The sequence below is a fragment of the Squalius cephalus genome (genome assembly GCF_949319135.1).
Source record: "Squalius cephalus genome assembly, chromosome: 21".
Lineage (NCBI taxonomy): Eukaryota > Metazoa > Chordata > Actinopteri > Cypriniformes > Leuciscidae > Squalius > Squalius cephalus.
The window spans coordinates 29,533,294-29,547,934 of NC_137142.1; the positions used below are offsets into that span (position 1 = coordinate 29,533,294).

General features: G+C 39.0%; 2 protein-coding genes across 4 annotated transcripts in view; one reads left to right on the forward strand and one right to left on the reverse strand.

Annotated features, from left to right (window-relative positions):
* ninl (ninein-like) overlaps nt 1–11,445 on the forward strand; it is a 32,270-nt gene extending 20,825 nt beyond the window's left edge. For 2 of the 3 annotated variants that reach the window (XM_079855000.1, XM_079855001.1), the window contains exons 14-28: nt 1,910–2,057; nt 2,148–2,216; nt 2,303–2,424; nt 2,630–2,988; nt 3,734–5,326; nt 5,809–5,913; nt 6,009–6,078; nt 6,774–7,058; nt 7,141–7,254; nt 7,331–7,477; nt 7,558–7,707; nt 8,714–8,827; nt 8,919–9,128; nt 9,294–9,407; nt 10,605–11,445. In XM_079855000.1, coding sequence (XP_079711126.1) covers nt 1,910–2,057; nt 2,148–2,216; nt 2,303–2,424; nt 2,630–2,988; nt 3,734–5,326; nt 5,809–5,913; nt 6,009–6,078; nt 6,774–7,058; nt 7,141–7,254; nt 7,331–7,477; nt 7,558–7,707; nt 8,714–8,827; nt 8,919–9,128; nt 9,294–9,407; nt 10,605–10,796 — 3,792 coding nt within the window. In that variant the 3' untranslated portion in view covers nt 10,797–11,445. The remainder of the gene's footprint in view (nt 1–1,909; nt 2,058–2,147; nt 2,217–2,302; nt 2,425–2,629; nt 2,989–3,733; nt 5,327–5,808; nt 5,914–6,008; nt 6,079–6,773; nt 7,059–7,140; nt 7,255–7,330; nt 7,478–7,557; nt 7,708–8,713; nt 8,828–8,918; nt 9,129–9,293; nt 9,408–10,604) is intronic. The other variant, XM_079855002.1, reaches the window with a different exon arrangement.
* Nucleotides 11,446–11,534: 89 nt separating this feature from the next.
* On the reverse strand, nt 11,535–14,440 carry gins1 (GINS complex subunit 1 (Psf1 homolog)). The gene is made up of 7 exons (XM_079855003.1): nt 14,185–14,440; nt 13,983–14,047; nt 13,022–13,120; nt 12,845–12,935; nt 12,637–12,753; nt 11,705–11,779; nt 11,535–11,611 (listed from the first exon to the last, which is right to left on the reverse strand). The coding sequence occupies exons 1-7, from the start codon at nt 14,257–14,259 to the stop codon at nt 11,543–11,545; spliced, it is 591 nt and encodes a 196-aa protein (XP_079711129.1). The 5' UTR covers nt 14,260–14,440; the 3' UTR covers nt 11,535–11,542.
* Nucleotides 14,441–14,641: the final 201 nt, after the last annotated feature.

Consider the following 14,641-nt stretch of genomic DNA (forward strand, 5'->3'; position numbering starts at 1 on the left):
TAACAGCGGGGGTTGGTAATCAGTTTCAGCTGTTTTAGTGTTAATGAAATTAACAGCAGGTGCACTAGATGGGCAACAGTGAGACAACCCCCAAAACAGGAATGGTTTTACAGGTGGAGGCCACTGACATTTTTTCCCTACTCATCCTTTTGGACTGTTTTTCACCAGTTTTGCATTTGTCTAGGGTCAGTGTCACTACTGGTAGCATGAGGCGATACCTGGACCCTACAGAGGTTGCGCAGGCAGTCCAGCTCCTTCAGGATGGCTCATCAATACGTGCCATTGCCAGAAGGTTTGCTGTGTCTCCCAGCACAGTCTCAAGAGCATGGAGGAGATTCCAGGAAGACAGACAGCTACTCTAGGAGAGCTGGACAGGGCCGTAGAAGGTCCTTAACCCATCAGCAGGACCGGTATCTGCTCCTTTGTGCGAGGAGGAACATGATGAGCACTGCCAGAGCCCTACAAAATGACCTCCAGCAGGCCACTGGTGTGAATGTCTCTGACCAAACAATCAGAAACAGACTTCATGAGGGTGGCCTGAGGGCCCGACGTCCTCTAGTGGGCCCTGTGCTCACTGCCCAGCACCAGGGGGTTCGATTGGCATTTCCCATTGAACACCAGAATTGGCAGGTCCGCCACTGGTGCCCTGTGGTTTTCACAAATGAGAGCAGGTTCACCCTGAGCACGTGACAGACAGGAAAGGGTCTGGAGAAGCCGTGGAGAATGTTATGCTGCCTGTAACATCGTTCAGCATGACCGGTTTGGTGGTGGGTCAGTGATGGTCTGGGGAGGCATATCCATGGAGGGACGCACAGACCTCTGCAGGCTAGACAATGGCACCCTGACTGCCATTAGGTATCGGGATGAAATCCTTGGATCCATTGTCAGACCCTATGCTGGTGCAGTGGATCCTGGGTTCCTCCTGGTGCACAACAATGCCCGGCCTCATGTGGCGAGAGCATGCAGGCAGTTCCTGGAGGATGAAGGAATGATACCATTGAAGGGCCACCACGCTCACCTGACCTACATCCAATAGAACACCTCTGGGACATTGTGTTTCGGTCCATCTGACATCACCTGGTTGCACCTCAGACTGTCCAGGAGCTCAGTGATGCGCTGGTCCAGATCTGGGAGGAAATACCCCAGGACACCATCCGTCGTCTCATTAGGAGCATGCCCCGACGTTGTCAGGCATGCATACAAGCACGTGGGGGCCATACAAAATACTGAGTACCATTTTGAGTTTCTGCAATGAAATTTCAGCAAAATTGACAAGCCTGCTGCATCATTTTTTCACTTAGATTTCCGGGGTGTCTTTGAATTCAATCCTCTGTTGGTTGATCATTTTCATTTCCATCAAACGATGTGGCATCCTTTCGTTCATAACACATTACCCAGTCCATATTAGTATAAATATCCAGCATGATATGTTTCCCCATTGAGATCTGATGTGTTTTCAAAGTGTTCCTTTAATTTTTTTGAGCAGTGTATAAACCTTTGACTAATAAGTCAACAAAATGAAATAAGAATTTTGAACCTGTCCAATGTTTTTAACAACTCAATGTTTTGAAAACTATACTATTATAGGATTACAAAACCGAAACGAGGGAATGTTGCTATTTAAAGTATGCATTTGTTTTTTGCTATCTTTTTAACAAACTTTTATCAAGTTAATTTTAATATGTAAAATATATATTTTTAAAAGAACAATATATTTGACCCGTGTGTGTGTGTCAAATATTTGCAGACAACTGCAAGTAAGCCATTTGTAATTGTTTCATTTGGTGATGCTTTCAAAGAAAAACACATTTCACCTCTGCTTTACATTTTGGGAGATTTGTTTCAGGAAATGCAGAAAAAAAGTTTTACTTGTGCAAATGACTCTGTGTCTCCGCCCCACTAAATACAGGAGTTGCAAGACAGGAATGACGAGTTGTGCTCAGAGCTGGAGTTGTTGAAGTCTCAGGGCTCAGGAAGGAGAGCCAGACGATCCAGGGGCAGCCTGTCGGATCATGACTGGTCAAGCCAAAGAGCATTAACCACTGAATCAGATTCTGGTGAACAAACATCTAGATCTCACACATCTTTCATGCTATCGAGCTTAACCTCTGTAGTAAACATCTAAACCTATCTGTTTTGTTCTACAGATGATCCTGAAATGAAGAAAGGTACATCTCCTCAGGTCAGAAAAACGCTCCAAGTCACTGACAAGAATGGTGAGGAATAATAAAAACAAAGTTATCCTTTCTGAATGAAATATCCATACACATGGGTCATGGCTTGATTTGGTGTGTCTCTTCAGCCCTGGGTTCCTTGGAGAGCTTGGCTCCGTCTGTAAGCATTGAGACAGAACTGGCCATGGAGCAGATGAAAGAGAGATACGAGCAAGAGGTTCAGGATTTGAAGATCCAATTGGAGACTAAGGTACAGGCAAACCATGGAAATATTAAATAGGTTACCCAAAGTACCCTTTGCAAATTAGAGTAGATTCAGTTTAGATTCAAACAGCCAGAGCTGAAAGGGAAAAAGTTAGGATATGCAAATGCCTCTAAACCAAAGACGTACCAGGACACTGACAGTTAACATGATGTTGAGAAAGTGATTTATAGTCTTAATTTTGTGTTCACAGGTGAATTTCTACGAGCGCAGTATGGAGCTGATGCGGCAGAATATGGAGGTTGAAAGGAAGGACATCTCGCAGGGCTTTAAGATGGAGATCAGTGAGTTGGAGGACCTGAAGGCTCAGGCGGAAGAGCAAGCAGAGCAAACGCGTCAGGCTGTTGAAAAGCTGGAAGCGGAGCTGAGGGGTAAGACTGCGGGAGGAGTTTGGGGTCAAGAGCAAGAACGAAGAATTCAACGGGAACAGGCAGAACTGGAGCAGAACTATGCTCGTGAGATCAGTAACATCGTGATGCGCCTCACTTCAGAGAAAGATCAGCTAGAGGCAGAACTCAAGCTCAAGATGGACCAGGAGGTGCTGCTTGTTAGGTAAGTGTTATTCAAATGGTCTGGTAAAGGATTAAGTGCTGCTCATATATTGTAGACATTAGAAGTATATATTTGAAAAAGGACAGAGCTAGAAGATGAATTACTTGTCAGTCTTTAAGTAAGAATTCAGAAACCAGGGTTTTATTTTGTATGTTTTTTTGCCTCCTCCCAAAAAAAGAGTATGTTTAATTAAACCTTTTTTTTTTTTTGCAAATATAAAATGTTGCCTATTTTAAGACCATTATTTTTTTGTGTTGTGAGTGACCATTATTTTTGATTTACTACAGCTCATAAAAATATATCAATCGTCAGACAGCATCCGTTTTCATTTCCTTAATGCAAAAATATCTTTATTACTTTTGTGAAGAAAATATATTTTGATTGTAAACGTTGTTGTTGTTGTTGACGTATTAATGATTTCAATAAAAATTGATCATTTATGATAATGTTAAAAATAATGGTTTACATTAGGAATTGAATGAGATTCACCATTGAAAATAATACTTACAATTTATTTTGTGCATTTTCAATAAAACGTAATGTGTGCTTCATATAACCTTCATTCAAGAATTACATCTTGAATAGTTTTACTGCATGTTCAACCTCTTTTTTTTTTTTCTTTTTTTTTTTTAAGTAGGGGAAAGTAGTTTTTTTTTTCTCTCTTTTTTTTTTTTCTTCTTCCTTGGTATCCATGACATTGCCATGAATTTAGACATAGATGTATTAGCATGTTGCTGTTTACCAGGGAGAAGGCAGAGCAGCAGTTATTGCACATGAAGGCACAACACAGCGAGGCTCAGCGTAGCCTGCTCCATCAGCTGCACCTCGAGCGCAGCCGTCTAGAGGAGCAGTCTGAGCAGCATCGCAGAGAAGAACAGGAGGCGCGCAGGGAGCTTCTCCTCAGCACCGAGCGCTGGAGTGAAGAGCAAGCTCAGATCTGCAGCAGGGTGGCACAGGAAAGAAAGAAACTGGAGGAGGAACACCAGGAAGAAATCAAGAAGCTAGGAGAACACATCCACTTCATGGAAGCTCAGGTAGAACTCGCATCTAGGGCTGAGGAGGAGTTGCTCATATTACAAAGACAGTTAGAAGATAAGCTGGAAGAGATGTGTGTTCAGCTTGAAGACAACACGGTTTCCATGAAAGCTCAAGATGCCCTTGTTCAGCGTTTGACCTCAGAACTTCATGCCAAAGAGAAGGAAACAGAAATTAGAAATGAGAAAGAACAAAAGCTTTGCAATAAGCTCTCTCAGCTAGAGCAAAAGCTTAAAGCTGAGCGAGAAAAGAAGCAAGAAATTCTGAAGCAAAAGGAGCAAATACAGAAAGAAATGGACAGAAGTGCTCAAGATCTAAAAAAGGAACTTGCAAAAGAAAAAGAGAAGGAACGGGAGCTTCTTGACATAATTTCTGAGTTGACAGAAGAGCTGGAAAACTGCAGGACCAAATCTGAGACCTGGCAGAAGGAGATTGAAATAATGCAGGGAAGCAGTGGTCATATATCTACTGCATTTGGTGAACAGCAAATGCAGTTAAGAGAGCAAGGGAAAGAACTTGAGGATCTTCAAGAAAACTTGGCCAAAACACACGAGGCATTGAAAACCAGAGATGATGATCTTACAAGACAGGCTTCTGAGCTAAATGCTGTGGAGATGGAGCGGGATCGACTCATAGAGGAGCTCAAGGGTCAGTGTGAGGTTCTCAAACAGCTACAAACACAGGTTAATAGTGTCTCTGAGGAGTGGGATCAAATGCACACAATGGAGCAAAACCTTAAAGGCTTTCTTCTTGTGGAGCAGGGTAAGGTTGAACAGCTTCAAGCCCGTCTGAACTTGGAGCAAGAAGAAACAAGGCGTCTTGAACAAGAGAACTCAAGCTACCGGCAACTTGCAGACCAGCTTTCTTTTCAGATTGTTGAAATGGAGGCCGAATCTACCAAACTTAAAGAGAACCGAGATCATTTTGCTCTGGAACTGCAAAGCAAAGACAACCAAATGCAGGAACTCAACCGTCAGCTTGAAGCCAAAGCCGAAGAGATGGATTTGCTCTGGAACGAGGTTCAGCTGAAGATGAATCTGTTTAAAAACGTCACTCATTTCTCTGGTCAGGTTCAACTTTTGACCAACCAATTGGAGGACAAAAAGCGAGAGCTGTGCTCTCTGAGAGAGGAGGCCGACAATACCACCAACCAACTACAGCAATCGCTGATGGACTCCCAAGCAGAGCTTCAGCAAATGGAGGAGGCCTTTGAAATCGAGAAGTGCCAAATGAAAGAACAGCTTCTGGAGATGGAGGGACTTGTCATGGCCTTAGAACTGGAGATGGACTCCAATCCCCACAGGTTTGTGGTTCTCCAGCTAGTAGATGACCGCCGAAACAGAACCAAAAGATTAACAATTGCTGCATTGATCCAATCGTCGATTCTCCCGTACGGATGCCAAGAATTGACCGCTCACTACTTTTGTGTCTGTCCAAGAATGTTTGACTGAATGTTTCACAGAATGAGATCATTAACCGTAGATATGCGCTTTGATTTTTCAGACCTCATTCTGCATCTCACTAACTGAATGATAATGTGTCACTGACATGCATGAAAACTCACTATTGATTTAAAATGTGTTCTTGCATCCTATTAATTGTATTAATATTACATTTGTGTGTTTGTTGCCCTAAACTTATGCTGCTTTTTTTTTTAAATGTTGAAAATCTTGCTACGAAAACTCCTGAAATGATATTGTTTTCAATACTAAGCTTCCTAAAAGTGCAGAGGCCGGTAAGATTGTAATGGAGAGCTGATCTCTATATTTTGGTGTCCAATTGTAGGGCTCAACTTGATGAGGTCACGTCTGAAAACAGTGCACTGAAAGACAGGCTTGCCGTCTTACAGCAGGATGTCAAGTCGCTGGAGGAGGAGGTCAACAAAAAGAGGTAAAGAAATCATCTACTTTAACTTGTCAATTATCTAAACTTAATTTTAGCATTTTATTTAACACAAACAAATTTCACTTCACTATTTATTTAAGGAGGAAACTTGAAGAGATGGACAGAGAATATATGACAAATCGAGATGACGAGGAGAGGCTACGAAAAGAGGCAAGATTGGCATCAATGAAGTTCTTGGAAAAATGTTGATAGCATGAAGAGGGTAGCATGGATATTTAAGAAACGTTGATTTTGATTTCACTGTGACTTTTTGTTTTGTGGAGTATTTATTATAAATGATTTATCAGTGCACTTTTCTTTTTTTTTTATTCATGTGCCTTCATGATCTTTAATCAAAATAACTTCCCTCATGCAGCGACATCTCTTTTCTGTTTATTGGCACGAGGGCGGGACATCACGTCACTCACATGACATCACAGCAATAGCAAACCACAACCATCCAATCAGTTCCCAAGGGACAAAATCAAATCCTGCCCTTTTTTTTTTTTTTTTTTTTCTTGTTTGAGAAGCTGTTGGATATACGTCACAATAGAGAAGAAAAGGCTATCGTGACTTCCATTTAATGCTGACTTTAAATTAAAAATGAAACTCGGTTTTGCTATCTTTGTGGGGACTCTCAAATGGCGTAATGGTTTTTATACTGTACAAACTGTATATTCGATCCCCTTACACTAAACCTACCCATCACAGAAAACTTTCTGCATTTTTATGTTAAAAAACCCATCATATTTTCTCTCTTTTTTGTTAAATATGCTGTTTCACTCATAAATGTCACATTATGAATACTGAATGATTGTACTACATTATAGTTCCTGCCCTTAACAATTGGTTTCCTTCTCCAACAGAATTCCAAATGTCGAGAAGAGGTGCTCGATCTCAGTGCGAGAAACCTTCAGCTTAGCGGTGAGAACGCTGAACTAAGTTCCCGGCTGTGTACTGATCAGAGAGCAGTGCAGACGCTGACTGACAGGCTAGCACAGGTGTGCCAGGAGAACGATGAGACAGCTGCGTCCTACAGACAGCTGCAGGAAACCCTACAGCAGCAGGATAGCGACAAACTAAAGCTCCAGGAACAGTGGCAGAAAGAGAAGGAGCTTCTAGAGAGGGAGCTTAAAACTGCCAAGGAGATGGTATGATTTAGTTTTTTAGGAGATATATTAATAAATGATCTCAAAGTTGGCAGGAATCACTGAAACTACTCTTATTTTTCAGCTCCAGCATTTGACTGTGGTTGAGTCTGCATTGACTAGTCAGACTCTGAAAAACCAAGCACTAGAGCAAGACAAGGACCATTTGTTGAAGGGAACAGCAGACAGAGACCAGAAGGTGAGATGCTGATGCTTTTTCTTCAAGTACTTTTCTGATACTGGACATGCTAAAGCTTGCTTTGTGTTTGTTGCAGCTGGAAAAGCTTCAGGAATCGCTTCGTAACTCAGAAACCCAGATAGAGCAGCTCAACTCCCAGATCCTAATTCTGTGGCAAGAAAAGGACGTTCACATCCAGGAGGCGTCCACACATCAGAAGATGCTGCAGCAGTGTCAGGACAAGGTGAACAATGATCTTTATACTTGTTTGGGTTAATTCAGTAATAATAAAATGAATAACTGCTAAATATTGTGTAACACAAGGTCCAGGAGCTTGAGAACAGCATACATCAGCTGCATAAAGAGAAGGAGCATTTACATCAGACCCACAGGATTCAGGAGGAGACTGCAGTCAGTGTTCTGCAGAAGGAGTGCAAGAGCTTGCGAGTACAGAACGAGGACCTTCTTAACAAAGTTAGTCAGGAAGAACAAATTGCTTTTGCATTGGATTCTTTTCAATTTGCAATTATCGGTGTCCCTATTTATTTTATAGTGCACTATTTGGAATGCATATGCATGACACATTTTTACTTTTAATGGCTGGCACCATTCTCTACTGTTTGCACGGCAGGAATTTTCTTGATTTGCAATTGTGAATTCCATATAGTGCACACTTTTAAACCCACAATGCATTATTTTTGCTGTGTACAACCAATGTATACTTGTCATTGCTATTATAGGCCATTATTCAATGCAGAGGGGATCACCGAACTCACCAAAAAAACAAAACAAATTGGAGCTTCCTCTATTCCTGTAGTCTTTTTGTCTTTACTGAAATATTGTAGAGAAACAAGTTGTGGAGATTCAGCTGCGGGCGCCACCATCTAGCCGTTCAGCGTACATAGGTTGTACACCCATTAATACGGTGCATTGTGGGATTGAATGAGTGAGCTCGATAATGTCCACTATGGTTTCGGACAACACTACAAATGGCTGTCCCCTCAAATAGTGCCCTTTAAGGGTATGGGGGTGATTTCGGACACAGCCCATGTGTCTCAGAAGTGAAATCGCATAGCCATTTGTCTTCCACTGAGCACAGAAACGCTGCACAGCTGGTATAGGATTCAACTTATCCTCATGTTTAAACGTTTTGTACAAATAAATTCAACATGGAGGAAGGTTTTTTTTGTGCAAATATCTATGAAAGCACAAATTCATATGTATATTTGGTACAATACTGGTCAAAAGTTTAGGGTCAGTGATAATTTTGACAATGAACAATGTTTTTGAAAGAAGTCTTATGCTCGCCAAGAAAAAATTGTGTAAACAATAATATTGTGAAATATAATTACAATTTAAAATTACTCTTTTCTACTTTAATGTTTTAAAATGTAACTAATTTTTCAGCAGCCATTATTCCAATCTTCAATGTCATGTGATCCTTCAGAAATCATTCTGATTGGAATATTATTTTTTATAGGTGGCTCAGCTGCAGACTCAGGAGCTGGAACTTCAGAGACTGACACATCAGTGCCTCACTTTGAGAAACCAACAAGCAGAGTTAGAGACTGCTAAACATGAGGCAAATGAACAGGTTTGGAGATCATTTTCTACCTTCTCACTGATTGAGAATTCCTTATGAATGTTTTTGGTCTCACTTTTGTGTGTTTGATACTGTGGTTTAGACACTGAGGGCGGAGAGCGCTCTGTCGCTGGTCCAGGCTCAGCATGTACGTGTGGTACAGGAACTAAGGGAACAGGTGGGGTCTGGCACCCGCGAGCACTTGGCTCATCTACAAACTCAACTGGCCGAGCAGCAGCTCAGGACGCAAGATTTAGAGGGTCTGCTTCGCTCTCAGGCCAAGCAAGCCGGCATTCAGATGGGCCTTCAGCAGGTACAGCTACACTTTCAAATTCTTGATGGGTGAACATGTCAATTTTCCTAAGCCAGACATCACTTTTGGCCACAACTGTATTTATCATTGAATCATTTACGTTTTTTCAACCTTCACCTCATATTCCAAGTAATTTTATTTACAAACTATTAAATCAAACAACAGGAGCAATACGAGAAATTGATGGTGAGTATGCAGGAGCGTATGGATGAAGTTGAAGCCAAGCTGAAAAACACCCGTGTGATGCTGCAGGAGAAAGTCAACCAGCTAAAAGAACAGGTAACCAGAAACAAGTGGCTTTAAAGTTCCCCAATTATGCTTTTTCAGATATGACCTTTCATGCAGTGTGTAATACAGTATAGCTGTTTGTGATTGTAAAAGATCTGCAAAGATCAATGTGCGCTATAAATGTAGATATTTGTATCCCGAAAGAACAAACCGATTCTGAATTACCTGAAACGAGTCGTCAGTAATTCCAGTCTTAAGAAATTAGGTGATGTGCAATGTATATTAAGTGTTTTTTTGACCTTGGATTCATGTAAACCTATTGCAGGAGGCCTCCAAAACAAAATTAGGAACTTTAAAATGGCATAATAGGGGCACTTTAAAACCATGTTACTAAATACTGCATAATACTTACTACTTTTCTGTTGTTTTTAGGATGTGAAATATTAGCCAGCATTATGCAACAAGTAAAAATTTCACATGATAACCCCACATACTGCATGTTGTTTATATGTTTGGGTATCAATCTTCAAAATAATAATAAAGATGTGAATAAATTCAAAAAATGCGTATAAAAGGCGGATTTTATCCGATAAGAAGCCAGCGTCCATATTACGACGGAAACATGTTTACCGGTACCTAATAAATCCCTCAATGCGCAACAAAAAGCTCATGTGACTGACTTTTCATCAACAGTGGATGTGATTAGATAATTAGACTAACCAGTGGACCAATCGCATCGCACCGCATCTCAAATGTTGCTTTGATCATTCTGAAATGCCTGAGCCAAAGTCTTTCATCAGAATTATTTGGTTTAATTCCGTCCACGAAGCATCTCACATGATTGCATTCCCAAACGCAAGATATCATGAGTGTTTATTGCAGGTAAAAAGAGCCACATTTTCTTTCCTGATTGCAGCAACTTCCATTTTTATTAGATATTTTGTGACAATTTCCCAGGAAGTGATTCATTTGTTCTCTTGAACACATGGAATGGAAACGGTGCTTTATTCGAAAATGTTTTATGCGATATTCCAATTTTGCACAAGTAAAATTTGCAACTTTAGATGGAAACATAGCTGTGATAGTGTCTTTTGTGCACATTTTGGCAAATGTAGGTCAACTGGGCATTTCATCCATTCATAAGACTGTAGTATACATACTACAAACAGAAACAGTATATTAGTATGCTGTTCCAAAGCTTGATATTTTGTATAGTGACAATCCCCTCTCTAACTTCCCCTCCTATAGCTGGCCAAAAACGCCAAGTCAGATCTGCTGCTGAAGGACCTGTATGTGGAAAACTCTCAGCTCATGAAGGCTCTTCAGGTGACCGAGCAGAGGCAGAAGAGTGCAGAGAAGAAGTCTTTCCTGCTGGAGGAGAAAGTGATCGCCCTTAATAAACTGCTACGTAAAATCGCCCCAGCATCGTTCACAGCTTAGACTTGTTTCACTCCATTACGAGCCTTTACCTGTTGTACTGGACTGTGAAGTCCCACCCTCTAGTGCACTTTTGTATTTTGGTGCGAAATGTTTTTATAAAAGCACAAATAATGCAAAGTCTTACAATTACTCTAACAGCATTTTGTATTTAAATCATGCTGTTTTCAACTATATAAAAAGGACGAAGCGTAAAGTTAATTTAAGGTCATATTTTAGTCTCTTCAGAGGCAAGTGAATTGATCATTTGTCAAGGACAAAGCTTTACACATTCCTTTATTTGTTCACTGTGATGTAGGGTACAAACCGCAAGCGTTCATGCCAATCTGTTAGCTTCAAGTATTTGATAGTAAAATGAGATGTATTCTTTTTACTGCAGTTTTAATGCCCATTTTATAACCAAAATCACAGTATTCACTCAAATGTACAGGTTTTTTTTTGTTTTTTTTTATACAAATACTATATTGTAATTGCACAATTTTCAATCATGATGCACTAATGTCCACTTGGATATAAATTATTCTAAGTGTTACAATTGATGTACACCTTGTTTAAAAGAGCTGGCTAACTTTTGGGAGATAATTGTGACACCACTGTGTTGTAAATGCATCATGTACTATTTCCCATGTGAGCAAGTAAAGTTTTACCTGTGTATATGTGTTGCTTTCTGATTAGATCAATCAAATGTAATAACATTTCAATTGTTAAAGTGAAGAAAAGATGCAAGTATCCACATCAACTGCTTATTCTTAGGAGATGACATGCTCTAATACACCCTGCCGAATGAGCTGCTCACATTTCCATCTGGGTAAGAAGTGCTGTGAAGAGAGAAAGGGTGAAACACGTTAAGCAATATAAACAAACAAGCAGTCCTTCTAGTGTGATTTAATCATGCTCTTAAGAATAGTTACCTGGCTATTTTTCTTCAACAGAATCACAGTGCCATCATCTATTTCAAACTCTCCATGGTCTTTAAGACACCGCACCTGAATATGGAGGAAAAGATACATAAGTGCTAATAAAGTTCCTGTGTGCTTAGGTAAACGGGTAAATTTCACACACACAAAAACCTTTCGGTTAACTTTGTTACATTTTTGTCCCAAAATAAAATTATTTTTCATAAAAGAAATAAAGCCCATGTTAGAATAATTATGTTTTAACATATTTTAAGCTCATTCTGATTGCTGTAATGGCAATTTTAACGTATGAATACTTCAGAACTTATATAAAAAAAGAGATCACCACTGAATTAATGTAATGGGGAAAAAAAAGTCTATATACTATGTATATAAATGTTTTTTACCCATTACATTGAGAATTCAGCAGTAGTTTTTTATTTTTTTTAATTATGAGAAAGAAAATATTCACCCACACAGTGCCAAAGCACAACCAAAACAATGTTCTTCCTCAAAATGCAGTTTTGTTTATTAACCGCCAGAAGTTACAAAGTGTACTTTTAATTTAGTTTAACTTGATTGTAATAAAATAACTAAAACTGAAATAAAATAAAAGCTGTATATACATATTTAATATGAAAAAATATAATAAACTATTGAAAATTACAAATGCTAATTTACTAAAACTTTCAAATTAAAATATATATTAATACAACATTATCTTAAGCCTACTCCCAGACTAAAACGCATGTTTGAGCTGTTTTAAATGAAAGTAACTTGGACTGACATGTGCCATTGTTTTGTCTCAAGGTGCACATCAGTAATGTTTTCTTCCGATGCATGTTTATAAAAGCTACTTAAACGTCCTAATTGAACTAAGGCTTAATTTAAGACTTGTCTGTGAAACCAGGCCTATGTAAGTGATACTAAAATAACACTGCACTCACCTCAATGTATAAACTCTTAGGGGGCTTCATGTCCTGTGTTATGTCCAAACCTTCCTCTCCCCCAATTGATCTCATATAGGTCGCCAAGGATTTTTTATACTGATTGAACCACTCCATCTGATTTAGAAGCATTTGAATTAACATGTCAGTCACCAAGAAGAAACAAGTGGCATTTAATATTTGTTACACAGAAGAAATTCAGGCCCACCTCTTCAGCACACATGTGAAACCTAATGGCTGTGGGCAGTACACTGCCGTACTCCCATCTGAGAGCACGGATTCGCAGGAGGCGATCATAACTGAGGGAAGAAAGAGAGAAATGTTTGATCACACCTGCCAACGTCTGAAGAGTGAACCAGACGATGGATAACAGTGAATCACTCACAGGTATGTGGAGATACAGCGCTGGTTCCTCAGTAGACAGCAGTGGCGGAACTTGATGCTTGGTATCAGCTCACTCTTGCCCTCGGTCTTTGCCTCATTCCTATAAAAAAGCAAGTTTATATGGAGTATATTGGCTTTTTAGACTAAATCATACAGTATTCATTCATATTTTGAATAAGGTATTTTGTTTTTATTTTAAGTTGTAGTAATTTTATGTACTTTTTCATTTTTATTATTTACTATATATTTTATTTATTAAGCTTACATTTATTTTTCAGTATTAGTAAAAGTATTTTGTTTTGCCAAGGCAACCATACTCATTTTCTAAAGGTTTCAGTTTTACTTCATATAAGAAAATGATTTTAACGGCTTTGGCAGTCGCCAATATGAGATACTAATTCATAATGATGACATACAAAATCATAACTACAACAAACTCTAAAATTGACAGTCATAATTATAAAATAAAAAACAATGACAAAAAAAGTCAAATTGTGATAAAAAAAATCTAATTTATGAGCTAAAAGTCATTATGAGAAAATCAATATTATGACATACTAACTTACAAAGTCATCTTGAGATGAAGAGTCTTAAGTCTTGACAAAAAATGTAATGATTATGTCAACATTGAAATACTTGAGTAATACTTAAGTCATAATTATCTGATAAAATATGAAATTATGACAAGTCGATTATGAGAGAAAATTATGAGATAAAAGATTTTCTCATAATTATGCCTTAGTATGACATACGTTTGATATGAAATACCGTTTATGTCTTAGAATCATAAAACATATTTGTCTGAATGTCACAAAAACGTTTTTTTTTTTTTTTTTTTTTTTTTTTTTTTTATGGTTTTAGTTTACAAAAACAGCATTGCATTTGCAGCCCCTGTCGTTTGCTAACGTTAATCAAACACAGAAAGCATTAGTGTCGATGGTGAGAGCTGAGCACAGACTTACACATCACTCTGATTCTGTTCATACAGAGCCTTCATTTCCTCCAGGACTTGCCGAATATTGTCTTCCTGAGGAAAATCCAAGACAAACCAGTATACATAACACTTTAACGTGTTAATGACATCCGACTGTTACTAACCTGCTGAAACTATGGCAGCTAAGTTACAGTTTTCTATTATAAAACTGTACGAAGCGCTTTACTTACATTAAACGCGGGCAGCTGACCATCTCCCATCCGATGTAGTTCTCTTATAAGTTCGACTGCTTTTTCGCAGAACATTATGAATGTGTTTGTACCTAAAATATGTGGATATTTCTGGGATAAAATCTGAGCTAGTAAATTTCCAATGTAGGCAAAGACCGTTTTCGCGGTAATTTTTTGTTGTTATGATCACGTGAGCCTTAAAGTTACTACGGAGAGTCAAAAAGGACATCTTCAGATAGTGACGGGACTCATGTCCGAGAATCGGTTCTTTCGAACAGTTCGTTTCAAAGAACCGGTTTAGTTATTATTTTCAAGAACAAGACATGCGTCGTTGTGTGCATGAAGATACAACACAAAAGTATGAATGTTTTAAGGAACCTAAAAGCAAAAAACAGTTCAATGCCTAGACCACTTTCTGATAACTTTGTGACCTTATACCAGACAACATCATATTATT

Excerpts from the sequence above, each read along its gene's own strand:
- gins1 (XM_079855003.1), bottom strand. The coding sequence starts at position 14,259 with ATGTTCTGCGAAAAAGCAGTCGAACTTATAAGAGAACTACATCGGATG. Across the intron at positions 13,121-13,982 it reads GAACAGAATCAGAGTGATGT|GAATGAGGCAAAGACCGAGG; the intron begins GTAAGTCTGTGC and ends GCTTTTTTATAG. Across the intron at positions 11,612-11,704 it reads TGTTGAAGAAAAATAGCCAG|CACTTCTTACCCAGATGGAA; the intron begins GTAACTATTCTT and ends CTCTCTTCACAG.